This window comes from Alosa sapidissima, chromosome 2, assembly GCF_018492685.1.
Source record: "Alosa sapidissima isolate fAloSap1 chromosome 2, fAloSap1.pri, whole genome shotgun sequence".
In the NCBI taxonomy this organism is placed as follows: domain Eukaryota; kingdom Metazoa; phylum Chordata; class Actinopteri; order Clupeiformes; family Clupeidae; genus Alosa; species Alosa sapidissima.
Genome location: NC_055958.1, coordinates 6,220,319 through 6,245,065, shown reverse-complemented (window position 1 = coordinate 6,245,065; position 24,747 = coordinate 6,220,319). Strand labels below are relative to the sequence as shown.

Genomic DNA, 24,747 nt, shown 5'->3' with positions numbered 1-24,747 from the left:
GATACAGTGACCGGTTTAGTGACACAGACAGCCTTCATGGTGAAGTTAGAGCTAAACTAACTCTCCTGCAAAAGGCGGTTAAAAAGAAAAAGAGAATGTCAATTTCAACAATGTCCTCATCAGAGTTTGACCTGGAATCAGTTGCAAGTGAACCCAGCTATGGCGACTATGCAGAGAGGCTAAGGGCCAGACCCTCCACCTTACCTGATGTACAGCATGCATTCCGAGCAGGTGATCAGGCAGAGAGTAAAAGCTCAGCTGACTATCAGAGCAGATTGGAGAGAATTACAGGGCTAAGCTCACACAGTGGAGAATCAGGTCCACCTCGTGCCAGGCATTCATTTCAGCCCCAGTCAAGATCAAGGGCAATTCAGCTAATGAAGGGTGAACTCAAAGAACAGGAGGTAAGAATTAAGCATGGTGTGGCAACTGACACACTAGAAGAAAAAGATGTCACTTTACAACATTCTCAGCAGGAGATGGAATATGACATACTGGTCGGTGAAGACCGTCAAAGCTCAGACCAATGGAGTGAAGAGGCAAAGATTAAGGAGAAAGAGCCATATGTTTTGGAATGGCTCGAAGCAGGAGAGTCTGCAAAGAAAAATTATGCAGCTAAAGAAACCAAAATCTTGAGAGAGGATGTTGCATATACAGAATCAGCCAGAACTATGGCAGTCAAATCAATGAAAGAAAAGTTCCTAAGTGAAACTGTGACAGAGAAGGAGAGCCAGAGAATGTCTGAACAACAACTTGGACAGGGAACTATTTCTGGAGATGGTCATCATGAAAAGACTTCGGAAAGTGAGGTGGCTGAACATGAGGATGAATACCGAGTTGTCAGACATAGAAAATGGGAAGAAGATGTGCAATATGACACAGTGCCAGGCAGGTCCAAGGAATTTGATTTTCATACTAAAAGATCTGAGGAGTATTTAGCTAGAAGAGAAGTAGTGAAAGAAACATCTCCTGAAAAGAAGTTATCAAGATCCCCTGGAAGAGAGAGAAAGCGAAGTGAACACTTAGGCCAAAGTGAGTTGCACCTTTCAAGAGAAAATATTTCAGAGCTCACAACCAAGAGTGAACAGATGGTGAGTGAAGAGGAGGCACTTACTGATCGGATTATGAAATGGCAACACGATGTTTTAACTGAACAGGAAGGGGCTGTTGCAGACAGACATAGCAAGAAAATGACAGAAACACAAGTAACTAAGAGAGATATTTCTGCAGAGGATATTCAAGAAAAGACTTTGCCAATGGCTCAACAACAGGATGAATATCCGGCTGTCAGACCTCGAATCCGACAAGAAGATGTGCCGTATGGTCATCAGCACATGGTTGAACAGACACAAGCTAGTACAGAAAATGCATTTAAATCAGGAGAACTTCAACAGGGAGGTATTTCTGCTGAAGGAATTCAAAAGCAGACTTTAGAAGGTGAATTACATAGAAAATGGCAAGAAGATGTTCAACATGATCAACAGCACACAATATCAGGCAAGTCCACAGAATTAGATTCTCAGGTAAAGAGACCAGAGCAGTATTTGGCTGGAAAAGAGGTGGAAAAAGAATCATCACCATTAAAAAATGTAACAAGGTCCCCTGGAAAGGACAGAAAACGAGGTGAGTTGTTATCGCGAGGTGAGCTTCAGCTGTCTAGAGAAAATATCAGTGAACTTACAAGTAAGACTGAAGAGTTTGTGAATGAGGAGGAGGCCTTGACTGAAAGAATCATAAAATGGCAGCATGGTGTTTTGACTGAACAGCATGGAGCTGTAGGCGTCAGACCTGAATGGGTTGAAACTGAGGAGCACCATACTACTTTACAAAAGACAACTCAAGCTTCAGCTACACCGCCAGCTCCAAATATACCTGTGAGTTCAGGTAAAACGGCAAAAGAAAGGTTCCTTGTCGGAGATTATCAAGCTGGTGCTTCTTTGTCACAACTTGAGCAGGGAGCCATATCCCATGAAAATAATGAAAAGGTTCAAACTGAGAGTGACTACCTTGTGAGTGAGGAAGAAGCGTCAGCTAAACGTATATTAAAATGGCAACAGGATATTCTTTCTGAACAAGATGAACCTGTTGATTTGGAGTCTAACTGGTCTACAGTTGAACAATCACAAACCCAAATCAAAAGGACAGAGGAAGACTTAGGTCTGGTAGGTGCCAGCGCTGAACCTACACTACAACAAAAAAGTCCCTCTCCTACAAATCTGGCAAGGCAATCACCAACACAGCATGCAGACGCTACCCATAGTGAATTTAGTCACAGAATGGTTGAAGAGAGGACTGGATTTGTAGAGAATAATAAACAGAAAATGAGTCCCACACATCAAGCTATGTTGCCAGGGGAGGAAATGTCAACCCAGAAACCCCTTGGGGAAGATCAAAGCACACCACTCTCAGGAGAAGCTATGTCATGTATTGAAAAGGACACTGCACCTGTTTTCACAAAGAAATTAGTGTCCATGCAAGTAAGGAGAGGTGAGATGACTGAATTTAAATGCCAATTCAGAGGAGACCATGAGCCAAGGGTTTCTTGGCTCAAAGATGATCAACCAATAATTAGAGATCCTGATTATGATATACGTGTTAAAACAAATGAAACAACATTGACAATATACTACCCTACCTCAGACCACGAGGGCAAATTTGCTTGTGTTATATCTAATGAATATGGAAAATCAAGTTGCTCCTGCACACTGCAAGTGAGTGATTGGGACCAGCCAACAACTTTGCCAGTCACACCACAGGAAGTCAAAGTCACAGATGTTTCAGAACTAAGTCAGGAGCAAATGTTTGAGGAAGAGCTAGAATCTTACATGGATACAAGTAAGAATGGGAAATCCACCCTACAGGTCCCGCAGACTGTTGTGCATCTATCACGTACCTCCGACTCTTCTCTTCACTCCTCACCCGTTGAGATTAGGATCACTGCTCCAACACCAGTGCCAGAGATGAGGGAGGAAGATAAAGAAGAAACCTATGAGCCTACCGAGAAGGCCTCAGAGTCTCCTGTTGATGAGACTGCTCAAACTGTGAAACACAAATTCACCTTTTCATTCGATGTGGCGGGTGAGACCCCTAATGTGGTCAGAGAACTAGAAAACATCAGCTGCACTGAGGGACAGACTGCTGTGCTTGAATGCATTATAGCTGGTGACCCAGCTCCTGCTGCTACATGGTTTCATGATGACTTGTGCTTGGACTTGAGTGTGGGAAAGTACACATTTGAAGAGCAGGACAACATATATCGGCTCTATATCAAACATTTTGATTATTCAGATGTAGGAACATACAGGTGTAGTGCAAGTAATAAAGTTGGCCAGGTGGATAGTGTTGCTGATGTATCATTTGATTCCTTGGATTGTCGATTCTCACCTCTCAATTTTGCAGACACAACAGAACTGTCAGTTGTCAGCCGTACAACTCCTGAAATTTCTGATACTGTAAAATCAAAGACCTTAGCTGGTCCTATGCAAGTGACAAAAATAGTGAGTGAAAAAGTCCAGGAGGAATTTCAGAATATCCAAGAAGGTTCTGCTAAAGCCAAAGTTACTAAGCAGGCATCATCACAACAAGCTCCTATTATAAGTGGTTGTGGATTACAAGCATCTAGTGCAGATGTGAAAGTTTCAAAACTAAAACAGGCATTTGAGACACCAATATCTTCAGCCACTCTTCCTGAGGAAACTAGAAAACAAACTGAGTCACAGTTCCCAATTGAGGATATTCCAGCAGTTGCAATTGAACCTAAGCAAATTCAGACAAGGTTTGCAGCCAATATGGAGGCAGATATTTTAGGAAAACCATCCCAGACCAGTCCTGTTGAGTTAAAGGCAGAGTATGTGAAAGAAGAAGACAAGGTATCTCCTTCAAGTGCCATGGTTGACATCACTAAGACTGTTTCTGCCAAAGACAAGAAAAATACAGCACAGGAAATACTAGAAAGCTCACTAGAGGGAGCTGCATTTCACGCATCCAGTGACGAACATCATTTTGTTTCTTTATCGAATGTAACTGAAGTACAACAGTCACCTACACTTTTAAGACCACAAGCAGTAATGGCCACAGCCAGCAATTTGCAACAAGGAGTTACCACTGTGAAAAGTGTAGAGGGTATAGTGGAAAGTCTTGACGGCAAAGGCACAGGGGTTTTCGTGAGACCAGGCAAAAGTCATCTTGAGATGGAATCCCAGTCTGTAGACATGCAGGAAAAACAAAGGAAGGAGGCTAAACCTATTACTTCAGGGGTAAGCGCATTGGTGGAGGAAGAGGTCACCTTCAGTGCTGTCTATGACTACTACAACCCCCCTCCTGAGTGGGCAAGACCTATGTCACCTGAATCAGAAATGTCCATTGAAATGGGCAGTACATTTAGTGAGGACGTTGTAGATGTTGAACGCTTCTATACACCTGCTTCTTCTACTGAAATCTCCCAGCATCCCAAGTCCCCTGAATCATTGCAAACACCTTCAGATACTTCTGGAGGCTTCATGACACCCCCTCAATATCCATATTCTCCGCTTGAATTGAAAAGGCCTCCAACAGGATACAGTGATTCATCTTTCTCTCCTACTAAATTCTTGAGATCTGATGATGAAGGTATAGAAACTACACCACCAATGTTCACAATAGACGATTCAAATATCATCCCTGAAGGACGTAGCTCTCTCATAGGGACACTTCAAGAAAAAGTCCAAGGAATTCCTCCAGCCTTCCTTAAGCCACTCACTAAAAGGAGACTGTATGAAACAGAAACACTCCACTTTTGCGCTGAAGTTTTTGGATTGCCCTCTCCTGAGGTGAAATGGTTCAGAAACAAAACACAACTTCTGCCAGATGACAGAATTAAAATAGAAAGAGATGGTGACAATATATCTCTCGAAATTTCCAACATGACAAAAGCGGATCAAGGGGAATACATATGTTCTGCAGTTAATTATGTTGGTGAGGCAAAAAGTGTTGCCCTTGTTGTGGTGATATCTCAAGAAGCACGACTCATGCCACCACCTCCAGCTGTTACTCATCAACATGTAATTGAGTTTGATGTAGAGGAGGATGAGGATCCATCTAGATCGCCTTCCCCACAGGAGATATTGCTTGAGGTAGAGCTAGATGAAAATGAAGTGAAGGAATTTGAGAAACAGGTGAAGATTATCACAATTCCAGAATATACAGCAGACAACAAAAGCATGATAGTGTCTCTTGACGTTCTTCCCAGTATGTATGAGGAAGGAGCTGTTGACTTCATATCACAGGAAAGTGATGAGTTGAAAATAGCATTTGAAGTGACAGAAATGCCACCACGTTTTATTAATCCAATCTGTGATATGGAGACACCGGAAAACACAACTGTTGTGTTTGAGTGTTCTTTGATGGGAATCCCATCACCAATAGTCTCATGGTACAAAGGTAACTCAAAGATCCCTCATGATAACAAGAAGTATATTCACTCATCAGATGGTGACAATCACTTCCTGAAGATAGTGAAAGTGAACGCTCATGACAGTGGGGTGTATACATGTCGAGCCATTAATGTAGTTGGGGAAACTCTTTGCAGGGCCTCTCTTCTGGTTATGAATCCTCAAATGTTCTCAGGGAAAGCAAGAGGAAGAGAGTTAACTGCTGTATCATTAGGTAGTGCTAAGGTTCAACCTCAGAAGTTTGATTTTGTAGTTGGAAACACTTCGTTTGACGGTGAACAAACATCAGAGATAGAGCTGGAGTTTGAATTCCAGCAAGAGGGTGATGAGTCTCAAAAGGCTGTTAGGCTGGTAGCCATGACTGATGACGAGACCAGTGAACAGGGTGAAAAATTTGTCAGTATCAACTTTGACGTTTTTGCTGAGCCCTCTAAAGATGATAAGATTGAATTTAAAGGCAAGTCCACAAACACTTGTAGTTTCCACTTCCAGGTCACTGAAATGCCCCCAAAATGTATTATACCCCTACAGAATGTAACAGCTGCCATGGGAACACCTGTAATGCTTCAGTGTTTAGTGAGTGGTAAGCCAAACCCCACTGCAGAGTGGTTTAAAGATGGCGTCCCAGTTACAAATGCCAGATACATCATACAGGAGAAAGCATCAGGCCACTTCAATTTGCTTATCACAAATGTTGCGCAAGCAGATGCAGGTGAATTTAAATGTGTAATTCAAAACCAAGCTGGTTGTACTGAAACAACCTCTATACTGAAAGTTTTTTAAAAACTTTTACTGTGCAACTTACATATATGTTTGTGGTTCTACAAGGAATGTTATGAGTTAATTTAACCTTTTGGGGGTTTGTAATTTTTTTTTGGTATGTATTAAATATGTAAATTATTGTTAATTTATGTATAGTTTCATTTGAGCAATATGCAAAGCTTATTTAAGGTTCCTTGTGGTCTGGGCCATGACAAATACAATGAAATGAGTACTCAAGTAGTTGCTGCTGAATCTCTAGTTTCACTTCACTTTTCTGTAAGTTTTTGTGTAGTATCATTTTTGTATTTTTTGTTTGTTGGTTGGTTCTGTTTTAGGTCAAATAGTTGTTTACACATAGTTATAATGGAATGAAGCAATACATATATAAAACTGTATAAATAATAATAATAATAGTAATAATAAAATAATAAAATAAAGCATCAATATACTTTTTGAGCATATAAAAATAGAAATAAATCCCAGTATTGGGAAATAATGCTTGCTGAACCTTACGAGATCTGTCTTTGGAATGAGTGTGCTTCGTGGCCCAACCAATAAAATGTCTTGAAAAGATGATACTGTTTACTTGAAAATGGGCATGATTTTTATAAAATGGTATATGTGTAATGAATTGATTTTCTCATGATCATATACACCATACCTGAGTAGTAATAGTCTGTGTTATTTTGGATTTTAAAGTACAATGGTGACAGTGGTTACAGTGCAAATGTCATTCAGTCTGTACTGTTGTTGAGAAGAAATAAAAATAAACATAAATATGGAAAACAATCTTGTCAGCCTGAAATATTCCATGATTTCCTGTTAAGACATTATATGTCAACTCTTAAACTGCTAATTCAAGTCTTCTTTGTAATTATGTAAGTAAATCTTTCACCCCATTATTTTTGCGCAGAGTTTTCTAGCCTGACTGTGACGACTGAAGAAGAAGAATCCTACAGAACTTCCCTCCAATTGCCTGAAAAATCTAAAACACTTGAACTCAAGTCAGAGCAAAAAATGTACTCAAGTTCTATTGAAAAGAAAAAAGAAAAGCCCATTTTTATTACCCAACTTGCTCCTGTTGCTGTCACAACAGGAGACACAGCTCGATTGACTGTCAACATTTCTGCTTTCCCTAAACCAAAAGTTCAGTGGTTTCATAATGGCAGAATCATTATATCATCCTCTGTCTACACATTCATAGAAAATAGAGATGAGTACACATTAATTATCTCTGGGGTTAAGAAGGAATATGAAGGAGAATACTCTTGTGTTGCAACTAACAAATTTGGCAAGTCAACTTGCACAACCACTCTTAACGTAAATCTAAGTGATGTTACACATGCAGAGAGGTGGGTTGAACAAATGTTCAAGGTACCTGGCCAGCCTCCGTGTTTCACCACACAGATTGAATCAGTGCAATGTGCAGAAGGGGGCGAAGCAAAATTTCAGTTTAAAGTTAGCGGATCACCACCCCCTGTAGTTCAGTGGTTTAAAGGTAGTTACCAAATTCAATCAAGTAACCGTATCACCATAGTCTACAACCCTGATGGCTCAGGATTAATGAGAATGACTGGCCTTCATCAGCAAGACAGTGGGCTCTACACATGCAAAGCATCCAATTCTTCTGGAGAAGCTTCCAGCAGTGCTGAACTGATTGTCTTCCGTGAGACTGCTTCCATATCCCGCCACAAAGAAAAGGTAGTCACCCAGAAGCAGAAAGGCTACAAAGTTTCGATGACCGAGCAGGCAACTGAGTCCCGTCTATACATGGTTAACATCCCAGGCGAGACTAAAGAGCAAGCAGGACGTCAAATGATTTACACCATTGGCACTGAGGATAGACAGGTTGACACCAGTGAACAGGTAGACACCTTAAGGGAGGTAGATATTTCTGCTGCCACCATTCATAGAGAGCAGGTAACCCACCAGGCTGCAGTCTTGGAGTCTCATGAGGTGCAAGAGAGAGTGACCATGGGTCCCCCTCGGCCACAGCCAGCAGTTGCGACTCCAGTAAAACAGCTTCACACGGCTGCCCTAACATCTGCCGTTGAGGAAAATCAAGGGTTCACAGAGCAGCACTCTGAACGCATCAAAAGCCCTGAGATCACAGAGCTAGAAATGGCAAGGGAACAGCCCTCAAAGTTGATGTCTGCAATATCTGAAAACATAACACCTTTCACCATTGTAAAAGCTGGACCTTTAGCTAAGAGAGAAGAGGAAAAGATGGAGTCAACTCGTGAACCAAAACACCCTATCAGTAGTCATCAGGTTGAGACCACACTTTCAATTATGAAAGAGAAATCACAGACAATTCCAACACCACAAGTTGAGAAAAGCTACAAAGTCAAAGAAGGTGTGAAAATTCTGTATTCTGCTATATCAACAGGGAATCAAGAAATCACTGAGGGCCACTCTGCAGAATTAGCCACTTCAGATTCAGCTATACAATCTTCTGTGAAAAAAGAACAGCCAAAACCTGTTATACTTTCAGTAAGTGAGACTAAACAGACATTATCAAAAGAGGAAATATTTATCATATCGAGACCAGGGGAAGAGGTGGCTCACACCACCAAAGATAAGGCACTTAAGACTGCTCTTACAGCAGAAGAAAAGCGTGAGCTTCAAGCAGAGCGCATGGGTGAACTTCCTGGTTTAGACAGCGCTGTATCAGTGCACTCAGAGAGGGAACAAGAGCAAGTCTTGCACCTACAGCTGATTAGTGATCAAGGTAGTTTGCCCTCAGAGGGTCGGTTTACCTGTGAGAGACCAGCTGAGGAAAAGGCAGATGTTAGGAAGAGTCCCACCCTGCTCCACTCAGTATCTACAGATGAGCAGAGAACCGTCACTTGTGAGGACTCTGCACAGTTTTCATCAGAGAAGACCTCATTGACTCTGCAGCCTCAGAAAGAACCCCTTGGGACCTTGCACCTTCAGTCTACTCAGTTCGAAAGTGCCCTGACCAAAGAGGGAATGATATCTTTTGAGAAACCAGACCAGCAGGTGGCAGCACAGAGGCAGGAGAAAGCTCGTAAAAATGCAGTTACAACTGAGGAAAAGAGGGAGCTTACAGCAGATTACTACAAAACCCTTGACACATCTGTAACAGGTGTTCAGTCTGAGCATAAAATAGAGCCAAAGCCTCAGAGTATTCTTCAGGTTGTCTCCGATCCTATGCAACTGCCAAAGGAAACGCCTTTCTCGACTGATATGAAACAACAACGCGCATTAGTCCAGAAGGAAGACCGCTGGAATATTGTACATGTTACTTCTGTGTCTGACAGGCAAGATTTAGAAGAGGGCCACACAGATGATTTGGGGTCAGTTGAGAAATTCACAAGTAAGACTGAAGTGGAACCAAAATTACCTTTGGAATCCATCACAATAGAGGAGAGAGCAGTCTCAACTGAGAGCAGTGTGGCTCTTGAGGCAGCAGAACAAGATTTTGCAGTCCAAATTCAGGAGGGCCAGTCTGTCAGACAGTCTATCGTTATGGATGAGAAACACATCTTGACTGGAGAGCAGTCTAAAGAAATCTCTAAATCTGAGACAACAACAGCAACTGTAGTTAAGCAGAGCAAAAGTGCCTTTATGGTGTCAGAATCTAGAGAGAGCCAAACCCTTCCGAAAGAGCTCACTTTTGTGATCCAAGCACCAAAATCATTTACCTTGGATGTCAGGCATCAGTTGAAGAGTGCTTTACAGTCTGCTGTTGCACGAGATCAACCTCTGATACTGGCAGATGTTGTGCAGAGTTTAGCAGTCGTAGAAGTACAAGAGGTTAAGGTACGTAGAGAGCCAAAGTATGCGATGTACACATACCTAATCACAACAACAGGTGCACCTATTGAAATCACAATTGCCTTTGAGGGTGGCTATCCCCAAACTGCAGATCTGAAAAGTGAGCTTAAGGCTGCTTTCTACTCCATAGTCTATAGAGAGCAGCAGGTCCTGACATCTGAACAGCCTGGCACGATGCAAATCGATAGGCCTCAGAGATTGCAGGTTACGAGCGCCTCTTCAAAAGAAATGCTCTCATCCATGGTGCAAACAGTGCAGATGAGTGAGAATGTGTCAGATTTGGCAGCGCCTAAGACACAGTCTGCCGCACTGAGAACTGAAACCAAAGCTTCCTTCCAGACAGTAACAGCACAGGAGCAAACTATTGTGCAAGAGTCAAAAAGAGCCATGGTACAGATGACCACTGAATCAAAAATAGAAATGGAAAAATCCGTAGATATTTCTACTCAGGAAAGCAGATCTGTGACAGTGTCGGGCCGTGAGAGAGATGTTGGTGCAGCTGCTATTACTACAGATGTTCCCTTTGCACCAGTGCCTGTTGAGCAGTCAGTAGATATCCACATTAAAAAGAAAAAAATGGAGGGTTTTCTGATAGAGGAAACCATTACAACAACCAAAACTATTGAAAAGGTTGGCAAATACCCCCCGATATTTGAAACAGAATTGGAAGATGTTACAGTGGAGGAAAAAGGCACAGCCACTTTTACAGTGTCTGTAAAATTTGTTAAAAATGTCAATTGGCTGTTCAAAGGAAAAATTATTAAATCTGGCAAAGAGTTCAAGTGTTCCAAGCAACATAACACATACACACTAGTGATCGACAAAGTAATCAAGGAGAAGCATGAAGGAGAGTATGTCTGTGAGGCAGAGAATGAAGGCGGCAAGACTACAACATCCTCAAGACTCACAGTTGTCTTAAGAGGTTGGACAATGGGAACTATGTCACCTTGCCATAACTAACTTTTCACTCGTTCATTCTTCAGTTTCTGTATATAGTAAAATATAAATATATAAATACATAAACCATGATATCATCCTATGATGACTAATAGAGCACCTCCCAATCTTCCATCTTCCATTGGAAGAATCACTCTTAATTATCTCCCTATTTTCATTCCACTTTCACTTCCTCGCACCCCATCAATGCTGCACTCCTCTCCACTTGGAGCTGAAGCCCTGAAGCATGATTCAGCATCACTCTCGAGTCATTTCTTCTTCACTTCCCATCCTCATGTTCCTCTCGTTCACGTTGAGGAATATCTTGTCATCTTTGAGAAATAAACCCATATCACTCTGCATTTCCCCCCAGTGACCAATCGTCATGGGTTGCACCCAACTTCTTTTGCATGCCTTACTTTTCTCATTATCGTTTCATCTTTCATGAGATCAGTATTTTTTCTTCCTCTAACCATAGTCATCATTTTCCTTCACAGTCACTCCTGGATCATTTGTATTTGCATACCTTCTATTCATCTCTTCATGTTTTTTTTTTCATGTATGATTTTAAGACATGTTATTACTTAATGTCAGTTACTAATAAGCTTTTCCTCTCTCTATATGGTGTAGTACCACCTGTTTTCAGGCACAAAGCCCATCCACTGGAAGTCAACATTGGCGCCAATGCCAGATTTGAGTGCGAGATTGAAGATGCACCAAATGTCACTTTCAAGTGGTACAAGTCTGGCTCTGAGATCAGACAAAGTGAGAAGTTCATGATCATCAGCCGTGGCACCATTTCCTCTTTGGAGATTCTCAACCCAGCCAAGGTGGACACGGCTGAATATACCTGCAAAGCTTCTAACCAGCATGGAAGTGACAGCTGCTCTGCTCGCCTCAACGTGACTGGTAAGATGAATGCATCTGTGTAAAATGTCATATCTACATTCATGAACAGGGAGGGTTTAGTCTAAATAATTGGATGATCAGACTGTGATATACAAGATATTATTTGTACAGTAAGAATATTTGATGCGGTTGTTCTGTACTCTGGTTCTTTTTCTAGAAGTCTTCCCACCAGAATTTGTTACAAAGCCTGATCCTATGACACTGTTTGTGGGCAAACAGGCCAAATTCCAATGTGTAGTCAATGGTTCTACTCCAATGAATGTTTTATGGCATAAAGACAACATTGCCATTTCAGCTGATGAGCATTATAAAATATCCTCTGATAAGAACAAATACACTCTTCTGATTAGCAAACTTGAACAGAACGATCAGGGTATGTATCTGTGCAAAGCATCAAACAGTGTTGGGACAGATACGTGTTGCACAGAGCTGAAGGTAATTGACAAACCCAGCTTTGTAAAGACTTTTAAAGCCATCTCAGTAGCAGTGGGTAATCTACTGCGTCTTGAGTGTCAGGTGAATGAAGACACAGGAGTCAGTATTGCCTGGATGAAAGATGGCAAAAAGATTCACAACACCATCGATTGTAAACTCTCTTTTGAAGACAAAACAGCCAGTCTTGAAATCCCAAAAGCCAAACTTAAAGATACTGGCAAATATGCCTGCACTGCAGCAAATGATGCTGGAAGCAGTGAATGTTCATCCGTGGTAACTGTACAAGGTAAGATTCTTGTAGGTAAAATGAATGAAAAATGCAGCATTTTTTCTGTAAAAATCTGCATTTCCTTCTTAAGAATAATTTTTCTTCTTTTTGTTAGACAATAATATTTTCATGCTGCTGCTGCTTCAGGCGTGTATGCCTTTGAGCTGTATGCATTGATGATTAATATTGTTTTTTCTTCTCTCTAACTGTCTGCACCTATATTCTTTCTCTTTTGACTTTATTTTTTGCATTTCTTTTGATTTTTCATTCCCTTTCTTCTTTTTCACTTTCTTTTTTTCCCAAATCTCTTTTCTTCTTCTATCAACGTCAGAACCTCCAACATTTCTTAAGAGACTTGAACCAAAAATTCTGTGGAAACGAGGTGCATCTGCACGCTTGCAGTGCACCGTCAAAGGGTCACCTGAGCTCCATGTAACATGGTTTCTTGACGACAAACAGCTCAGCACTTCAGACAAGCATAAAATCACTTTTGCAGATGGCAAAGCCACACTGGAGATTAATGATCTTGTGGAGTCAGACAGTGGAAATTACACTTGTGAAGTGTTGAATGAGGCTGGCTGTGAGAGCTGTAGCTCTCATGTGACAGTCAAAGGTTTGTTGTTAGCAATAGCAGCATTATATGGCATTGTGCATGATGCTTTTTCGACGAGTTTTTGTCAGATTCATGAAGGCTTAAATGTTATCTGATCTTTGTTCATAGAACCTCCTTGCTTCAAAAAAGAGTTAAAAATGCTAGACGTGGTCAAGGGAACCACTGTCCAATTTGAATGTGAAGTTACTGGCACTGCACCATTTGAAATCAACTGGTTAAAGAACAAGAAACCAGTGAGCACTGACAAGAAGCACAGTGTCATCTCAAAAGATTCTTGTGCTTCTTTGGAGATCCGTTCTTTTGAAAGTGCAGATGTGGGTGATTATCAGTGCTGTATAGCAAACGATGTAGGTAAAATCATCACAAAAACAGTTGCTAAGTTGAAAGGTTAGTAAGGTTTCCATAACTCAGTTTCATGATGTTCGACATTATAGTTTTGTCCTATCAACTGACATGTTTTATTTCAACACAGAGCCACCATCATTTGTAAAGAAAGTTGAAAACACAACAGCAGTTTTGGGCAGTGCTGTTAAACTGCAGGGCACTGTAAAGGGCTCTGCCCCCATTGCTGTGAAATGGCTAAAGGACTCTGAGTTGCTGACAGAGATTGATCCCAATGTCAAAATCACATTTGAAAACAACATTGCTGTATTGGTCATTACCACTGTAGCCACAACTCACAGTGGTAAATATACCTGCCAGGCAGAAAATGAGGCTGGCCAACAGAAATCTGAAGCCACATTATCTGTTCAAGGTTTGACTTTGACAATTGCATTTAGTTGAATTTCATTTATTTCAGTTTATTTATTCAGTGTTACAAATGTTGAACACACTGTAAGTGTTTGTATTCTATTTTAGAACCAGCTAGAATTATTGACAGACCACCATCTATCAGTGTCACTGTTGGAGACTCTGCCACTCTGGAGTCTACAATCTCAGGGAGCCCAGACCTTAAAGTGAAGTGGTTTAAAGATGGAAAAGAAATGACGTCAGGCCGGAAATACAAAATTACGCTAAAAGACAATGTAGCCACATTAAAAATTCTCTCAGCTGAAAGAGGTGACAGCTGTGAATACAAAATGGAGGTGTCTAACCGTGTTGGAAAAGATGAATGCTCCTTTGCTGTAACTGTGCTAGGTTAGTTTTCTGCTCCCATAATTTACTATCTTTTATTATATTGCATTTGATTGGTGCGACTTTCCTTAACTAACTTCTTTCTGTCCATCTGAGCAGATCGCATCATACCACCTTCCTTCACAAAAATGCTTAAAAAGGTTGATGGAAATGTTGGAGGTGATGTTACTATGGAATGCAAAGTGTCTGGGTCTCAGCCCATGACTGTATCTTGGTTCAAAGAAGGAAAAGAGATCACATCAGGGATGAAATACCAGATTGAATTTAAAGAAAGTACAGCATCACTAAAAATATTACGTTTAGAGACAGTTGATGCTGGGGCATATAAGTGCCAGGCAAATAATTCTGCCGGAAAAGCTGAAACAAGTGGGACCATGCAAGTGAAAGGTTAGGGAGACAGTCATACTGTTTTCTAACAGTATGTGCTGACATTATATTAATCTCATAATGTATAGGTTGTTATTGAGTGATAAATCATCTTTCTTTTTCAAATGTAATGTAGAGCCCCCAGTCTTCACAACCAAACCAGAATCTCAAGATGTCATCCCAGGATCTACAGTTGTTTTTAAGTCTGTTTACTCTGGATCGGCTCCATTCAATGTGAAATGGTTCAGAGATGAAAAGGAGATTCTAACAGGAGGCACATGCTTCATCAAGAAAGAGACCTCCTCAAACACACTGGAGCTTCACTCTGTGAAGCCCTCTGACTCAGCAAAATACACTTGCCAAGTGTCTAACGATGCCGGGAAAGTGGTTTGCACCACGGTCTTGTTCGTCAAAGGTGCCCATCCTCTCTTAATTCTCATTGTGTGCAAGCTTTAGATGTGTGTTGATGCGCAGCTTTAAAATGTCTGTCAATCTCTTTTCTTTTTCTGTAGAACCTCCAAAGTTTGTGACGAAGCTCGACTCCACAAAACTTTTAATGATTGGAAACCATGTAACTTTAGAATGCAAAGTAACTGGCAGCCCTCCTATCAATATTAAGTGGCTTAAGAATGACACTGAAATCAGCTCCAGTGAGAAATATGAAATTACATTTGTCGACTCAATTGCTAGCCTCAAGATGGTCAATTGCGACATTGATGATAGTAGCAGCTATATATGCATGGCATCGAATGATGCTGGTAGTGATCGTTGCAGCTGTATGATCACTGTCAAAGGTGTGTTTGTTATACCCTCTGTGATCACATCAAGATTCTCTAAAGATACATTTATTTTAGAGCAGGTTTTGTAATCAGGTGTTGTGGACTTCTTTTTCTTAGAACCGCCAGCATTTGTTCGGTGCTTTGAAACCAAGGAGGTTATCAAAGGTTCCGATGTTGTGCTAGAGGGGTTGATCTCAGGCTCAGCTCCATTTGAGATGTCATACTTCAAAGATTCTAAACAGATCAGGAATGACAGGAGACACATCATGAGTCTGAAGAACGACATTGCAACCCTACATATTCTTAAAGTTGATGGCAGCGATGTGGGAAAATATCAGTGCACAGTTGCAAATGATGTAGGGAAATCATCTTGTGATTTCCAGATTTCTCTTAAAGGTTGGTTAGCTGGATGAATAGGTTATCTCTGCTCATTACTTACATATATTATCTTTGAGGGGAATTCTATTCCATGTGTGCTGATTAGAATATTTCCACTGATTTTCTCTTGTTAGAACCACCATCATTCGTCCAGAAGATTGAAAACATGAATGCTGTTCTTGGCAACAAGATTACTATGCAGTGTTCACTAAAAGGGTCTTTGCCCATTACTGTGACCTGGATGAAGGATGATCTCGAGGTCAAAGATTCTGAGCATGTACAGATTTCATTTGAAAACAGAACAGCAGTCTTATATATAAGCAGTGTTCAGTTGAAACACAGTGGCAAGTATACTTGTCAGGCACAGAATGAAGCTGGAAGTCAGAAATGCACTGCAACATTAGTCGTAAAAGGTTAGTTTACATTCTCACACACTAACATTTCTGGATGTGTTTGTTATCTTTACACAGTATATAATTGTGCATTGCAGTCAATCATTGATAACCATGGATTTGCTGTTAATTTCTAGAACCAGCAAATATCACAGAGCCAGCTAAGTCTATCAGCGTCACAGCAGGAGACCCTGCTACTCTTGAGTGCAGGTTTTCAGGGACGAAACCCCTGGCTGCCAAATGGAGTAAAAATGGAAAAGAGTTGGCAACAGGAAAAAAATACAAAGTACAAAGCACTGACAAGAGCTCAACCTTAAAGATTTTATCCACTGAAATGAGTGACAGTGGAGAATACATATTTGAAATTTCCAACGATGTTGGAAGTGGCACTTGTGATGCTGCCATCACAGTTCTAGGTTAGTCCATCTGGAGGTGTATTTTCTTATTGTCATATGTTGTCTTTATGCTTGCATAGTAGGGTGTCCTAAATGTATGATTTCTTAGTCTTGTACTTGCTCTTTGACAGATCAAATAATCAAGCCATCATTCACAAGGAAGCTTAAAGAAATGGAAAGCATTAAAGGATCTTTTGCACAGTTGGAGTGTCTTGTCTCTGGCTCTTTGCCCATTACTGTGCACTGGTACAAAGGCAATAAGGAAGTAGAGGCTGATGAGAAGCACAAATGCATATTTTTTGAAAATGCTGCTTCTCTGGAAATCACTCGCCTCGATAGTCGTGACAGTGGCACTTATACCTGCATTGCTGAAAACAAAGCAGGCAGTGATCAGTGTTCTGGCATTTTGAGAGTCAAAGGTTTGATATTTTTATCTCTTGTATTATACAACAATGAGGACAGTGTATATTTACTGTGCACTATCTGCAAAAAAATAGCACAGCCTCAGTTTCCTTTTAAGAATAATAATTGAGACCAAACTGTAAACAGTAAGGTCATACTTACATTTCAAAATGCTTTGATATTTTTATACAGAGCCCCCTTCAATTATTGAAAAGCCTGAGTCTGTGGAGGTAACCCCTGGTGCAAAGGTGAAGTTCAGTGCACTCATTGCTGGCACTCCACCCCTGACCATCAAATGGTTTCAGTCCAACAAGGAGATCACAACAGGAGTGGATTGTGCCATTCAAAAAGAGGATTCCTTCACTTCTTTGGAGCTCTTCTTTGCCAAGACCTCAGACTCTGGGGATTATATCTGTGAAATCAGCAATGATGTTGGCTCAGACAAATGCCAGGCGTCTCTTTTTGTGAAAGGTTGTTTTCCCTTTTTATCACTTTATTTTTGTTTTACTATATTTATACTCCGCTTTAGGACACAAGTGTATTAATTGGATTTGTTGATTTTACCTTTTAGAACCTCCGAAATTTACACGAAAGCCTGAAGGGGTGACTGTTGTAAGACCTGGCCAGCATGTTGTGTTTGAATGCCAGGTTATCGGAACTCCTGAAATAGATATCTATTGGTTTAAAGATGGAAATGAGTTAAATCCAAGTAATAAATATAAAATGGACTTCTCCAATTCTCTGGCAAAGCTTGAGATCATTGGTTCTGAAATCAAAGACAGTGGAGTTTACTACTGCGAGGCACGCAACGAAGCTGGCAGTGAGAGCTGTAGCATGGAGTTTAAAGTAAAAGGTTAGATGTTTGGATTGAGTCACTTTTTTGCAATTCTATCAATTTGCATTTAAACAGGACAAGTGATCTTACTGTTCTTTCTTTGTTGGTTGCAGAGCCACCAGCATTTATCAAGCCATTAACACCTGTTGAGGTTGTGAATGGTGCAAATACATCCTTTGAGTGTCAGGTTACTGGGACTGCTCCTTTTGAGATTACTTGGCTCAAGGACTCAAAGGAGATCAAACCGAGCTCAAAGCACATATTAAAGAAAAATGGGTTGCTATATCTTGAAATCCAGAAATGTGACACTTTAGATGTTGGTGAATATCAGTGCACAGTGGCAAATGAAGTGGGAAGTTGCTCTTGTCGAGCAGAGCTTAGCATGAAAGGTCTGTAGACATGTTATTCAATTCTAAATTGCATTAGACATTATAGGCACGACTATTTTACTGATCCGTCTTCTTTCTTATTAGAACCACCATCATTTGTAGAGAAGATTCAAAATGTTGCCACTGTCCTTGGGAAAGTGGCAGAGTTGAAGTCTGTTGTAAAGGGATCTGCCCCCTTGAGTGTACAGTGGCAAAAAGATGAAGAGTGGATCTTGGAGGATCCAAAGTTTGAAAAGATGTTTGATGGCAGCGTGGCTATTCTGAGAATTCCAGTCTGTGAGTCTTGTCACAGTGGAAGGTACACTTGTCAAGCTGTGAATGAAGCAGGACAGGAGAAATGCTTTGCAACCCTTCTGGTGCAAGGTTTGCCTTTTTGTATACATTTCCGTCTTTCTAAGAATCACTAATTAGTGATCTTGATCCTACCATTGTAGTGCACACAATAGTATTACATATACATTTATAATTATATTATTAGAAAATAATACTTCACAGTTGTTGGACGACTTTATTCACATTTCTATATTTATGCCTTTTTAGAGCCCCCACAGATTATTGAAAAGCCAGAGGTGATTAATGTCACTGTTGGTGACCCAGTCAGCTTCGACTGCAAAGTTACAGGCACTCCTGAGCTCAAAGTGAAATGGACTAAAGATGGGAAGGAGCTGGTCCCTAGCAGACAGCACATCCTCAGCTTTGTGAACAATATCAGCAGTCTTAAAATTCAGTCTGTCCAGAAGGAAGATAAAGGACAGTATATCTTTGAGGTTGCAAATCACATTAATGTTGCTACATGCAAGGTTGAATTGGTTGTAGTAGGTCAGTACTTTAATGTTGTTTAAGTTTTTTTTAATATATCTAAATTTGGAATAGTTATTAGAGGGTGTAACTCACATTTTCAATCTCCCAATCTTGGTACCAGATCAAGTTATTCCTCCTTCCTTCATAAAACCGCTAACTGATATGGAGGAGATTTTGGGTTCCTCTGTGCACATTGGCTGCAAAATATCTGGATCCCTCCCAATCACTGTGGACTGGATAAAAGATGGAAATAAACTTTCTGGGAGAACAAAGCATAAAATTGTCCATGAGGACAATAGTGCCTCCTTGGAGATTGAGCACTTAGAGAAGGCAGACACTGGGGCATACACTTGCAAACTTACAAACAAAGCAGGAAGCTGTGAATGCAGTGCAGTGCTAAGGGTGAAAGGTCAGTTAAGTATAATTGTATTGAGCTGATATTTAAAAAGACCAAAACAGTTGTCTAAAGGTTGCCAGTTCAGCAAAGGTCTATATTCATATATATTCTCCCTTCATATGTATTATAGAGCCTCCAAGCTTTGTGCTGATGCCAGAATCTCAGGCAGTTGTTCCAAGCACTACAGTTCGGTTTAAGAGCACCTTCAAAGGAACCCCTCCTTTTACTGTGAAATGGTTTAAGGAGGACACGGAGCTGATAACCGGACCATCGTGCTTTACTGGACTGGAGGGCTTATCGTGCTTCATAGATCTTTTATCTGTTGGCGTTTCACAAAGTGGAACTTACTCTTGCCAAGTTAGCAACGATGCTGGTACCGTGAAGTGTACCGCTAATTTACTTGTCAAAGGTTGGACTTTGCTCTTTCTGAGACTTGTAACTAAACACAGTCCCACCATCCCATTTTCACAACTGCTTCATTGTCACATTTGCTTTTGTGGTCATGAGTCACCGTGCATTTGCCCATCGCAACTTGCTTCACCATCACCACTTTGTTGCTCACCACTTCCTTGTGCTTCATCAACCATTAACTCTCATTCTTGTCCTCATCTTCCAACAGCTCAACTCTTGCAGCTCATCTTCCATCTTGCATTCTTGGATTTCCATTTGCATGTTTGACTTTTTCTGTTCAAGATGTTGACTTTTGTTATTTGTCATTTTGCAGAACCGCCAGACTTTGCACAGAAACTTCCGAGCACAAAGTTTGTGAAGCTGAGCGACGCAGTCGTTCTCGAATGCAAAGTGACGGGCACTGCCCCACTTCAGATTAACTGGTTTAAAAACGATTCAAAACTGACAGATGGTCACAACTGCAAGACATCATTTGATGGCTCAGTGGCAGTCCTCCATGTTTCCTCCGCGTCATTTGACGATGGTGGAGTGTATACATGTGAGGCTCAGAATGACGCTGGAACTAAAAGCTGCAGCGCAACACTCACAGTGAAAGGTCAGCTAATGAATAAGCGTAATTGATCCAGATATTATAAAATCACCAACTTGTTATATTTTGTTACTTTATGAGTATTTACAGTATATATGTTTGTAAGCTTAAATGGAAATAGGAGGCCCTAATTTCATTTATGGGCAACGCGGCTAGCAACACGCAAAGTACACCGTTTTTGATCTAAAACTAATTTACTTGCAAATTCATTTTGCTAATTTTTTAACATGAGCAATATTCTAAGCACAAATACGGGTGGGTCCATACAATGCTGGTGTGTCCACACACAGATGGGGAAGCTCCATGTATAAATGGCTTCCTTCAAAGCAATGAGGCGAAACTTCTTAATCATTTCATGTCAGGCAGACCTCCCACTCTGCTTGCGACGGGACATGTGCTGTGTGCTCCATAGCAGAACAGATACAGAGCTCTGTGTCAGTTTTGATAAGGTATGATTGAGTCATTGTGATTGGCTGATAAAGAATGACTTCCTTGTCACATCCACAAATTACTAAACCCATTTATGATTGATTGCGCCCTGCTTTGTGTCAATGAAATTAGCAAATATAGGCATTCCTGCCAATTATGTTCAAAATATCGATAATCCTGCGTGGTTATTGCTGTGCCAAGCTCGTTCACAGTGCTTGTTGCCCTATGAAATTAGGGCCCAGCATTTGTATTTTCGAAGTTAACTACTGTAACACTTTCTTTCACACTAGTTTTTAAGTACGGATTAATACCTATTTCGTAAAGTATGAAATATGGAATGGTTGGATGTCCACATATAATGTGATACAACAACATTAAACTGGACTTATATTATTTACAGAACCACCATCTTTCATCAAAGTGCCTCAACCTGTTGAAGGACTGAAAGGCAAAGACGTCAGTCTGAACTGTGAATTGAAGGGCACAGCACCGTTTGAGATAACCTGGTTCAAAGATAAAAAGGCACTAAAGGAGGGCAGAAAATATAAGTTTGTGTACGAAGGATGCTCTGCAACTATGCATATCCTTGGTCTGGAAGCTTCAGATGCTATTGAGTATGAGTGCAAAGCATCCAACAGTGTAGGAAGTGACACATGCAATGTGTCTGTTAAACTGAGAGGTTGGTACAAGTTTTATGTGTTTGGTGTTGTTATTGTGAATTCCTTTGAGTTTGCTGTGAGGTACGGGTATCATTAAATATCTGTCCACATCTTTTTAACCACTCAGAGCCACCAGTCTTTGTGAAGAAGCTGTCCAATATGACAGCAGTGTCTGGTGAAGAAGTGACTTTGGTTGCCACGATTAAAGGCTCTCAGCCAATGACTGTATCTTGGGTTCAGGACAAAGACCATGTTCTTAGGGATGGTGACAACCGCAAGATTACCTTTGAGAACAACCAGGTCACTCTTAAAATCTTTAAGGCTGACAAAACCACTGCTGGGAAGTACACCTGTCAGCTCAAAAATGATGCTGGGGTGGCAGAGTGCATTGCTAACCTGACTGTTTTAGGTTTGTATATGTTTTTTAGGCAGTGTCTGTTTTTTTTTTTGTTTCCTCCCCCCAGGCTTACACATATGTATGGTTTCTCCCTTATCTACAGAGCCGGCTTTAATTATTGATAGGACAGAGTCTTTTAGTGTCACAGAAGGAGACATAGCCGCCCTAGAGTGTACTGTAGCTGGAACTCCCGAGTTAATGCCAAGGTGGTACAGAAATGGAGTGGAACTGTCGTCTGGAAAGAAGTACAAGATCACCTTTGCAAAAATGATCTCCAGTCTTAAAATTTTGACAAGCGAGAGGGACGACTCTGGAGAGTACACATTCGAGGTCAAAAATGAAGTTGGCGCTGATGTCAGCAAAATACACCTCAATGTCCTAGGTTTGTTGTTATGTCCTCGATTGTGTCAAGTAATATCAAGTACCAAATTCCCTCAGTTCCATGTTCAATTAATTGTGTATTTTTACACAGATAAAATAATTCCTCCGGCGTTCTCACGGAAATTGAAAGATGTACAGAGTATTGTGGGTAAATCTGGTGAACTGGACTGTAAAGTGTCTGGATCTTCACCTTTCACAATCTCTTGGTACCATGATGGAGCGGAGATCACAAGTGGACCTAACTACGAAATTATGTTCAGCGACAACACCTGCACTTTGAAAGTTCCCACACTCAAACTGTCTGATTCTGGAACGTACAAGTGCAAAGCTGTCAACAAAGCAGGAACCGCTGAAACCAGTTCAACTTTCGTTGTAAAAGGTCAGTCTATGTCCAGGGTGATTAATGCGCCTATTCATTTAGCTTTATTATTCAAAAGTTGGTTGAATTGGAATAGGCGAATACGAGAGATCATCAAGTCTATTCCTCCTCTGTGTCTCCTGTAGAGCCTCCATCTTTTGTGACTCAACCTCAACCACTGGAAGCGTTGCCCGGCTCAAGCGTTACATTTGCTGCTACTGTGAGGGGAAGTGCCCCTCTAAAACTGAAATGGTTTAGAGGGAGCAAGGAAGTTTTGCCTGGAAGGGACTGTGCAATAGCTCTCAAAGGTGACATGGCTACGTTGGAGCTCCGCAACGTTGATAAATCCCACGCAGGAGAGTACACATGCCAAATTATTAATGATGCTGGAAAGGAGAACTGCACAGTGAACCTGTTTGTGAAAGGTTGGTTGTTGTGATTTTGTGCATGAAGGAGTTTGCGTTTGTTACTTTGGAGAGGCAATGTTCCAATTAATGTATGTGTTGTTTTTGTCCTAGAACCTGCTCGTTTCATTAAAAAACTTAAAGACCTTTCTGTTGAAATGGGCAAATCCATGATTCTTGAATGCACATACAGTGGAAGCCCAGAAATTCATGTTAAATGGCATAAGGATGGGCAAGAGATATATTCCTCTTACAAGTACAACATGACAACAACTGAGAGCTCCTGCATCCTGGAGTGTCTAAACAGTGATAAAGAGGCTGCAGGAAAATACTCTTGCGAAGTCTCCAATGGAGCCGGAACTGATACTTGTCATGCCAATGTGTCCATATTAGGTTTGTGTTGTGTTTTTAGTTGTCCATATTCACATAATTGTATGCTGTTTGCATGCTGTTCTTGTTATCTTGTTGCGACGATGTTTTATTTTGTTTTACTTTAGAACCTCCATACTTTATTGAACAATTGGAGCCAATGGATGTCACAGCTGGAGATGCTGTTTGCTTGAAATGCCAAATAGGGGGCACACCTGAAATTAAAGTATCCTGGTTTAAAGCCGATGGAAAATTGAGATCCTCTGCCATGTGCAAAATGGAATTCTCAAAAGGTGTAGCCTGTCTGAAAATTAGTAAAACGTCTAAAGCAGACATTGGAGAATATACATGCAAAGCTGAAAACAGCATTGGATCAGCATCCTCCAGTTGCCAACTAACTGTACAAGGTGACTGTTCTTCAGATATTTTATTAGTCTTTTTCTCTTTTACCTTTAACCACACCATAGCAACTGTACTCAGTGTTTGTGTGTTGTGTAAAAAAATTGCATTTCAGAGGTCAAAACACCACCATCTTTCCCCAAGAAAATTACTAGTATACAACAAACTGAGGGACAGGCAGTCAGATTTGAGTGTCGTGTGGCTGGATCCTCCCCCATGGAGATCTCTTGGCTTAAAGATGGTGAAACCTTGAGAAATGACGCTGAATTCTCAATGAGTTTCGATGATAACTCTGCCGTCCTTCAAATTGCCAGAGGAGAAATGAGACACTCTGGGGAATATACTTGTGTCGCAACAAATAGTGTTGGGACAGCCTCTTGCAGAGCCAAACTCACACTTCAAGGTCTGTTTGGTTTAGTAATGTAAAAAGATGTATCTGACAGAATTGTTTTGCATTTTTTAAATGTGTTTAAATATGTCCAACCATGCTATTTTCTACCTGATATTGTAGAGCCAAGATATCCACCAGTTTTTGATAAAAAGCTTTTGCCAGTGGACGTTACGGTGGGAGATAGTGTGGAGATGGAATGTCACATGACTGGATCTTTGCCAATGAAAGTGACATGGTCAAAGGATCACAAAGATATTCGCACTGGCGGAAATTATAAAATATCATGTGTGGATAACACTGCACACCTCACCATTCTAAAAGCAGATAAAAATGACTCTGGACGCTATTCTTGCCATACTAGTAATGACATGGGAAAGGACTCTTGTTCTGCTGAAGTATCTGTGAAAGGTATTTGTTTAGTCGCTTTTGTGTGATAGTTTCTGCTTTTCTCGCTACTCTCTTGGAAATAGCTTTTTATTGCTTATCTGATAAGCTTCGCTTTCCTTTTTCGCCATATTCAAAAGTTCTCTTCACAGCGA

At 40.8% G+C, this 24,747-nt stretch overlaps 1 protein-coding gene across 1 annotated transcript in view; it reads left to right on the top strand.

Annotated features, from left to right (window-relative positions):
- The window catches only part of LOC121703966 (titin-like), a 182,083-nt gene that overhangs the window by 31,683 nt on the left and 125,653 nt on the right, over positions 1-24,747 (top strand). The window contains exons 44-55 of the mRNA XM_042084447.1: positions 7,105-10,914; positions 11,559-11,837; positions 20,146-20,427; positions 21,251-21,529; positions 21,637-21,918; positions 22,010-22,288; positions 22,379-22,666; positions 22,792-23,070; positions 23,164-23,442; positions 23,547-23,825; positions 23,933-24,220; positions 24,329-24,616. Coding sequence (XP_041940381.1) covers positions 7,105-10,914; positions 11,559-11,837; positions 20,146-20,427; positions 21,251-21,529; positions 21,637-21,918; positions 22,010-22,288; positions 22,379-22,666; positions 22,792-23,070; positions 23,164-23,442; positions 23,547-23,825; positions 23,933-24,220; positions 24,329-24,616 — 6,912 coding nt within the window. The remainder of the gene's footprint in view (positions 1-7,104; positions 10,915-11,558; positions 11,838-20,145; positions 20,428-21,250; positions 21,530-21,636; positions 21,919-22,009; positions 22,289-22,378; positions 22,667-22,791; positions 23,071-23,163; positions 23,443-23,546; positions 23,826-23,932; positions 24,221-24,328; positions 24,617-24,747) is intronic.